This window comes from Elephas maximus, chromosome 16, assembly GCF_024166365.1.
Source record: "Elephas maximus indicus isolate mEleMax1 chromosome 16, mEleMax1 primary haplotype, whole genome shotgun sequence".
Taxonomy (NCBI): domain Eukaryota; kingdom Metazoa; phylum Chordata; class Mammalia; order Proboscidea; family Elephantidae; genus Elephas; species Elephas maximus.
This window is the reverse complement of record NC_064834.1, coordinates 17,738,364-17,747,230: the sequence shown is the minus strand read 5'-3', so window position 1 is coordinate 17,747,230 and position 8,867 is coordinate 17,738,364. Positions and strand designations below refer to the sequence as shown.

The 8,867-nt window shown below is 54.0% G+C and overlaps 1 protein-coding gene across 3 annotated transcripts; it reads right to left on the bottom strand.

The window, feature by feature from the left end:
• Positions 1–6,321, bottom strand: TYSND1 (trypsin like peroxisomal matrix peptidase 1). 3 transcript variants are annotated; one of them, XM_049855802.1, is made up of 4 exons: positions 4,972–6,318; positions 2,973–3,103; positions 1,590–1,775; positions 1–1,008 (listed from the first exon to the last, which is right to left on the bottom strand). In XM_049855802.1, the coding sequence occupies exons 1-4, from the start codon at positions 6,144–6,146 to the stop codon at positions 791–793; spliced, it is 1,710 nt and encodes a 569-aa protein (XP_049711759.1). In that variant the 5' UTR covers positions 6,147–6,318; the 3' UTR covers positions 1–790. The 3 variants fall into 3 exon arrangements, 2 of the variants coding, with proteins under 2 accessions (XP_049711759.1, XP_049711760.1); XR_007513500.1 differs by lacking the exons at positions 1–1,008; positions 1,590–1,775 and having other exon boundaries at positions 3,025–3,103; positions 4,912–6,321; XM_049855803.1 differs by lacking the exons at positions 1–1,008; positions 1,590–1,775 and having other exon boundaries at positions 3,062–4,278; positions 4,972–6,321.
• Between the last annotated feature and the right edge of the window lie 2,546 nt (positions 6,322–8,867).

Below are 8,867 nucleotides of genomic sequence, written 5' to 3'. Positions count from 1 at the left end.
ATTCCTAAACCCAACCAGACACATTCTACCCCCCCACCCCAAGATCCCTGAGGCCCAGTTTGAGGGCTGGAAAATTAAGGCACTGTGTCGGAGTCCCACTGTAGGTCAGGAACACCTAAAATATGAAGCCTCAGGAGTCCTGACTTCAGGGATTCCACCTCCATGTAGGTCTGGAACAATAGGGATAGGGGCTCCATTTCCTTTGCCTTCTCTCTCTGGTCCTCAAAGCAGGGCCTCTCTCCTGAGGTATCCTGAGGAAGCCAGGTCCCCTCTGTCAGCCTCCATTCCGACTGAAAGGCAGAGTGAGAGGTGCCAAGGCCCCAGTGAAACAGCAGCTTCAGGTGGCCAGTTGTGGTTAGGACACAGGGAACAGACACAAAACCCTGGCCAGGGCCTGTTTTCCAGCCAGCTTCTGTCTGTCTGTCAGGATCAGAGCTGCTGTGCTAGCCTCTCCAGAAGAGAAAATAGCACAGCTGTATCTAGTGCCAGGGAGATAGAGAGGTGGAGGGTTCAGGGAGGCACCCCAAAACGGGCTGCCAGCTGTGGGAAGGCAGCGCAGTGGCCCTAGAGACCTATAGAGCTGAAAAGTTTGTTCCAGACTCCAGAGCCCAGGCTGCAATCAGCATAAACACCGAGTCACCTGAACAAGATGGGTGGTGATGGGGGGTGGCCCAGCTCAGCATGTCCTGTCAGGAGCTGGGCCCTGGACCCTAATGCTGCCATCCATCGCCTCGATGCCACTCCCACAGCAGAGGAGGGTTACTCTTCTCTCCAGAGGGGGGAGGCGGCCTCAGAGCTTGCTTCGGGGGGTCTCTGCCAGGGGCCGCTGCAGCCGCCACACCACCTGGACTGGCTCGGCGGCGCGGTCCAGCTGGCGGAGGCCACGCAGATCACCCGTCTCACTGTACTGCCGCAAGGCCGGCTGGAGCACTGTGATGGGAATGCTGAAGTTCAGGTGGGGGTAGGTGGCCCCTGTGTTATTGTCCCGGGTGTTGCTGGCGACAATGCCTGTTGAGGAGTCAGAGAGGAAAAGAGAACATAAGCGGGGGGACAGATGGATGGGGGAGTGCCCTGGCATAGTCAATGACAGACGCTAGGCTTCCTGTCCTGGACACTCATCCCCATACCCAACCTCTTCCTGCTCTTTCTCCTAAACACGTTCTCTGACCCATTAGATGCACCCCTTGTGTTGTCAATTATCTTTCTTTCCAACTAGTGTCAGGTCCACAAGGGCAGGACTTTTGTGTGTGATTCACGTCTCCCCAGGACAATGCCTGGCACAGAGTAGGTGCTTAACAAATCTTGATGAATGAATGACTGAATGAATGAAGTGAACCCACACACAAATTGTTTGGCCTGCTTGTTGCATACATGTATATGTGTGTATGCATGTGTGTACATTTTTTTTTAAGCTAATTTTAGACTTACAGAAGAGTTCAGGAGCTAAATGGCCTTACAACCTTGGCTAACGACTTCCTGGCCATAAGGCTTCCAGACAGGGGTTGCTCCCGGGACTGGATACCAAGAACTCTCTGGGTAGGACTGAGCGCTGGCCAGGGGAAGGTTGAGGGGGCCAAGGAACTAGTTACCCAGGAGGTCCCCTGAGCAGGTGGAGAAGAGCGGTCCCCCACTGGAGCCACCATGCACGGCACACGTGGTTTGCAGCATCACTGGTGTGTCATCCACATGCACCACAGCCGACAGGATCCCCGAGGTCACCGAGGGCCCGCAAGCCTGGCCAAAGACGCCGAAGCCCACCACGCTGACAGCCTCGCCTGCCAGGGAGGGAAGGGTAGTGAAGCTTCCCAACTCCCCTCTCCACCCCCTGCCAAAGTCCCAACCCCCCGTGCCCTCCAAGTTTCCACCCAGGTCTCCCGGCAGGAAGAGGCCAGGCCCTCCGCTGAGCTCCCAGCACTGCATCTACACAAGGACTTCGCTGAGCATTAAGCTGTTATAGCCAAGCCCTTGTTTCCCTGCTAGATGGCAAAGCCACTTTTAGGGGTTCCCATCACCTAGCTTGGAGTCGCTGGGTGGTGCAAACCATTAACACACTCAGCTGCTAACCAAAAGTCTGCAGGTTTGAGTCCACCCAAGGGCACCTTCAAAGAAAGGCTTGGTGATCTTCTTCCAGAAAATCAGCCATTGAAAACCCTATGGAGCCCAGTTCTACTCTGACACACGTGGGGTCGTCCTGAGTCAGAACCAACTCAACAGTACTAGCTATCGCCTATTAGGTGTTCAATAAGTGTTTGTGGAATTAATATCCATCTCCTCCTGGGACTAGGAATCTCTCAGTGAGAAAAAATGGTACTGATATCTATAGCCATGAGTGGGGCTCAGTGCTTTACAGGCAACATTTCGCAGAGTCCTCACAGTGCCCAGGAGTAGGCGTATTAGCCCCATTTTACAGACGTCAAAACTGAGGCAAAGAACAGTTACGTAGCAAGTGTAAGGACACAGGACTGGTAAGTGGCAGAGCAGAAATGCCAATCCTGAGGGCCTATTCTCTATCACCATATCACATGGCCTCCAAGAAGTGGTCTTCTGGTACTTATGTGGAGGCATTACTAAGCCTTTCACCTAGATCACGTCATTGGTGCCTCGAAAGTGCCATACACCTCTCTGAATAGCAATCCCACACCACACTGTTGCAGGCCACTGGACAGCAGGTATGCCTCATACTTCACAGGTACTCCACCTACCCTGCAGCACTTGCAATGGGATGCGTGTGCTAGGCATCAGCATGAAGGACTTCCAAGGAGAAGCCCGGCCAAGGCATTGTAACCAGGATGACGTCATGCCAGCTTGATGCCACCCTGACTCGTTTATTCAGCTGAGGTAGGGAGACGAGCTGGCCCAGGGAACTGGCCTCCTAATCTGGCAGGGTCAGAGTATCCAACACTGACTTCCCTTCCCGAGGTCCATCTCAGACAGGAGGGCCCCCTTTGGGCTGTGCCACCTTTGTCCCTTACCTTCATGGAAGTGCTCAGCGGGCACAGGCATGGGGATGCCATCCAGGCCCTTCTCCAGGCTCACCACCGCTATGTCATAGGGAGACATCTCCTGGGTAGCAAACACCACATGTCCCCAGATGGCAGCACTCCTGGGAGCAAGGGAAACAAATGATAAGCTTTCTGACCTTCAGCACTCCCAATTGGGGGGCTGAAAAGGGGACAAGGAGATAAGGGCATGACAGTAAAAGTCACAGACCTAGAGTCAGAAGATCTGGGTGTCAACCCTGAGACCTGCCAGCCAGGCAACTCTGGACATGTCACTTAACCAATGTGGTATTTTCAAACATGCTTTAGAAACTGTAAGTACATCTAGGTAAAGCTTCCTGAATACCATCAGAGCAATCATCAACTAGCACTTAGTAGGGGTCCCTGAGAGGTGTGAATGGTTAATGTACTCAACTGCTAACCAAAAGGCTAAAGGTTTGAGTCCACCCAGAGGTGCCTCGAAAGAAAGTCCTGGCAATCTACTTCCAAAAAATCAGCGATTGAAAACCCTATGGAGCACAGTCCTACTCTGATACACATGGGATCACCATGAGTTGGAAATGACCTAACAGCAACTGGTACTTGAACTTGGTACTTCACTCTGTGGGCCAGGCCTGGTGTCAATGCTTTAAGGACATTATTTCATTGAATTCTCCTAATATCCCTATGAACTAACTAGCCACTGTTATTATCTGACTGTGCAACTGAGGCCCAGAAAGGTTGAGTAATTTTCCCAAGGTCACAGAGTAAATGGTAGGATCCAGGGCAAACATTCCAAGCATTTTCCTTCACTGCCTATGTTGGTACTCCCAACAGTCATGTCAGTTGGTGAAACAGGTATGATTTACCCCTCGGGATCCCCGTTTACATAAATGCTAGCACCTCTATAGCCAGGTCCTATTCGAAGACTTCATATGTTAACTCAGGAAGAGAGAGCTTAGATATAAAATCACTAGCCCAGCGTCACACAGGGAATTCCTGCTATACATGCTGTCTACACAGATAGTGTCTGGCAGACCTGGTAGTTTTATTAGGAGCCAAGAGGCTGTATATTGGGGGTGGGGTGGGGTGAGGAATTGGGGGGGCACACCTCAGGGTCTTCCCTATAAAATCATGGTTATGACAGAGCCAAGCCGGGTTAACCACACTGGGTTACCTCCAGGATTCAGAAGAGGGGTTAGGAAAGAACTGGGCTGGGAGGCTGGGTCGAGCCGTCCGTCAGGCATTAAACACCACAGCTCGGCTCTGCTTTGCTTTGGCCGAAGTTCAGCCCCTGAGGCTGCAGAGGAAACAGAATGTGCGCTAGAAAAGCCAGCCAGGAAGGCCAGGCAGCCGTCACAGGGACAGAGCAGGTGGAAGTAAAGGGGAACCCACTGCCACTGCAGGGGGAACAAGCTGTCTAAAGTCCCAACCTCACTGTCCACCAGGATCCCCCAGGTTGTTCCAAATGTGTCCAAAATTACAGATGTGGGCCCTGCCCCACATCTGTAATTTTGATCCAGAAAGGAAGCTCTGGTTCAGACCTACGAGATACATCGAGTCAGGGGAGCAGGCCCATCTCATCACTTTAGGAGGCAGCATCCTGAGCCCCTGGGACTTCACCACCCTTCGAGGGGAGGGGAGGACAGGGTTAGGAATTCTCCATTCAAAGGGCATGGGGTACAGAGCTGTGAGGCAGAGAAGTCACCCAAAAGAAATTCAGACTGGGATGGGGAGCCTCAAAGATGCCCAGACCCGGAAGCAGGAAGGCCCCACAGTTTGCAAATTCAGAGTTGCTTGGAGCTTGGCATTTTGCCCAAGACCCATTCTGGCCCTGCCAGGAGGCCCAGATCCCCCCTACACTGGGGTACTGGGTGTCGAGAATGAGGTGCGAGTCCCAGGTCCCTACCCACATGACACTCCAAAGCATCACCTTGATGCCAGTTGCAAGGCCTGGTGAGGGGTTGGGTAGGAGCAGCCCTGGGGGCCTTACTTGGGGATGGCAGAGCGCACGAGCACCCTGGCCGCCTCCCGAGGGGCCACATGCCGGCATGTCACCACAAGGCGGGGCGCCACGGCCACTCCAGAGCCCCACACGGTGCCACACTCCACCAGCACAGCAGCAGCTGCCCAAGGGAGTTCAGGATCTTGGAGTGGCAGGCTCCGCGGGGCGCCCACTTCAGGCGGCAGCTGGGCGGCTAGGACCTCAGAGCCGGGGCGCAGGCAGACGAGCGCGGCACGGGCAGCGCGAAGGAGCGGGGCTGCGGCGCAGAGCAGCGTGAGTCCCACCCATTCACCCGCCTTCCAGCAGAGCGGCGCTGCCACGAGCGCCACGAGCGCGCCCGGGGGCCACGCCACGAACACGCCGCTGCCCTCGGTGCCCGGTAGGCAGCGCGCGTCGGTGAGCAGCAACGGACCCACAGAGTTGCTGAGCACGCCGCGGCTCAGCGTATTGAGAAAGATGTCGGGGCAGAAGGCGCCGAACGGGGAGCCGCAGGCCAGCAGCTGCGCGCCTTTGGGCACGGCCCCGAGAGGCGCCACGGCCACGGTCGCCCCGCGCCCCTCCGCGTCCTCCTCGGCCGCCGCCTCGCCAGGCTGCACGCGCAGCAGCGCGAACCAGCCCAGCGCTCTCAGCTGATCCTCCTCCTCCTCCTGCGACGCCTCGTCGTCTGGCGCCCCGCTCGCGAAGCGCCACTGTTCTGCAGCCTGACCCCCAAAGAGACGCGCGAAGTGGGCCCGGAAGGCCGGGCAGCTCAGCAGCAGCAGCAGCTCGGCGGGGCGCGGGGGCTGCAGGGGCCCCCCGCGAGGCCGGGCGGGTGGGCTGGGCTCGGGGCCCGCGCACTGGGGCGTGCACAACCCCGGACGGCCCCGCTCCGAGCGGCCGGCGGGACTGGCGGCCGTTGGGCCCCACTGCACGCGCAGGCGCAGGTCGTCGTTGCAACTGTCGCCGGGCAGGAAGGTGGCGCCGGCCGCAGTCAGGGCCCCGCTGCCCGCCCGCAGGAAGGGGGTGAAGATACCCCCGTGGCACAGAACCAGGCCCGGGCTGCGGCTCAGGATCACCCCGCTGCAGCTCCACGAGCCTGCCTCGGGCAGGCCAGCCCGGGAGGCCCTCACCACGCAGCCTGCCTGCTCGGCCGCCCTCATGGCGGGCCCCCACTGCCGCCCCATGGCCTGCGGTCCGGTGCACCAGGGGCTTCACGGAGAACCAGGCTGCGAGCGGCTGAAGACCCCGGCCTGGACGAGCCGAACCCGCGCAGCGCCACCCAGAGCCGGAAGGGAGAGGAGCAAGCACTGACTCAGGTCTTCCTTATCAAGCGGGATTGGCTAGACCCCAACTGACCGGTCCGGATTGGCTGCGGTTGGGGCTGGGCTCTGATTGGCTGTTGGTGCTGATCCCGCCTCTCCCCGCCCTCGCAGGCTCATCCAACCCGTGGGATTTAGGGGGAGCAGCTGCCCCGGGAGATGGGGCGGGAGGTGGAAGAGTGGATCCCTCGGAGCCCAATCTCTTCTCTGTTCTAGGGTTGCGAGGAAAGGGAGCAGAGATGAGCTGATGTGGCTGGACTCGCCCAGACCAAGACAGGACCTGTCACAATAGGCCAGGTCTAGGCACCTTTCACCCTCTGACCCCTGGATAATACGGGTTCTTCCGCCGATTCAGTATTTAGAAATTTTGAAAGTAAAACGTACAGCAATCCACTAGGGGGCATAGAGCTCACAAGATTTACTCTTAAAACCAAAACCCACCGCCTTTGAGTCGTCGAGTCGATTCCTATATAGGACAGTGGAACTGCCCCATAGGGTTTCCAAGGCTGCAAAACTTTACGAAAGCAGACTGCCACATTGTTCTCCCACAGGAGCGGCTCCTGGGTTTGAACCGACCTTTTGGTTAGCAGCCCAGCACTTTAACCACTGCGCCACCAGAGCTCCTTCAGATCTACTCCTAGGCCCGTTTAATGCCAAAGCCCCCACAGGACAAATCTCATGGAAACTTAATTTGCAGTAAATAAATTGCCCTTTAAATTCCGTAGCTGAAGTCTATAAAACCCTAGATTTTTGCAATATGTACATCTCACATGACATGAATCCAACACCCAGGATTTATTTAGGCCAGGGGTCAAAGACTTCTGTAAAGGGCCAGGTGGTAAATAGTTTAGGTTTTCCAGGCCATACGATCTGTCTCAAATACTCAACTCTGCAGTTGCAGCGTGCAAAAATGAATGGCTGTAACTGTGTTCCAAGAAACCTTTATTACGGGCACTGAAATTTGAATTTCATGTAATTTTCACGTGTCACAAAACAGCATCCTTCTTTCAATTTTTTTTTTCAGTAATTTAAAAGTGAAAAAAAAAAGATTTTTTTTTTTCCTTAGTCATAGGACATACAAAAACAGGTGGCAGGCCAGATTTGGCCTAGAAGCTATAGTTTACCAACCCCTGATCTAGGGGTAACATAAAACTTTCCTACTTTTCCAAAGAGGTACCCTTGAGGACAGAGGAACATGAACAAGTATGTTTGGGGGGCCTCAGGACATGCCAAAAGCAGTCACCACAAGCTAGACATTTTATGAAGGTCTGCTTGACCACCATATTACTAAAATGCACATTAACATTTAATAGAATACTATAGCACACATGGAGCCCTGGTGGCATAGTGGTTAAGAGCAATGGCTGCTAACCAAAAAGGTCAGCAGTTTGAATCCACCAGCCGCTCCTAGGAAACCCTGTGGGGCAGTTCTACCGTGTCCTGTAGGATCACTGAGTTGGAATCAACTCAATGGCAATGGGTTTGTAATACACATCTGTGCCAGCATTAATGAAAAAGTATTCTGCCACTTCAATTCTCCAACCTTTCTGTCCCAGATCTCTGGATAATGCTGCCAGGTATATCCCCAGCGCAATACAGGGATATGCCCCCAGTGACACACCTGTTTGAGCAAGGGAAATGATTAAGCACTCTAGTCTGAGGCAGGACGGAAATTAGTACTCTTCCACAGCAGGCACTGTCTGCTTTTAGTTCTGTGACACAGAAGATGGCTCGGTCACACTAAAATCTCTTTAACTATCCCACCTTCCTAGCAATTAAAAGTTTCTTTCTCTCTAGAGTCCAGTGATCCTCCCTTAATGTTGTTCAAGTCTCCAGCACGAACCGTTATATGTCAGGTTTTTCTGTTTACGGCAGACCACGGTACAGTCAGTCAGTCCCAGGTCACAGCCAGCAGCAGCCAAGGTGAGGCCCCCTTGAGTGCTGACTCAGCCTTTAAACTTCATGTCCCGCTCCCACTCAAAACCAACCAACCCACCTATAAACAGAATCCATGGCATTCTTGCACAGTAACTTACGTTAGTTTCAATAGCAGAATGCCTCCGAGAACTTAATACCTAGTCAAAAAGAACCTGTCGCATTTTGTTTCTCGTTCTGTTTGTCCCAGTACTTTAGAGTCTCGTTCAGGGTTTTCTAAAAGTGAGTCTTCCTACAAGTCTAGTGAATGTACAAGCAGATTTCATTCCTCTCCCCATTTTGCAAAATGTAGCATTTAACTGAATGACTCCAATTTTTGTAAAATGGAGTGAAACACAGCTAAATTGGGCCCAGTCCGTGCTGGCACATTAATGAGATTTCATTCAAACATCTCAGTTATGCCCATCTGTTGCAGACATGACCACCAACTCGGGGGCCACAGCATGTTCCAAGGCTCTGAAATGGTACTAAGTTTATTGCCTTTAGTGGAATGTGTGAACACCCCAGCCCCCTCCCGCCCAACAGCAGAATTTAAGTCCCTCATATCCATCCTAAATGTTTCTTCCCATAAGTAGGGAAGAACCTGTTTTTCCCCAGACAAATGTTACGATACGTTCAAACTCAGAACTTGGAACATACCAACACGCACAT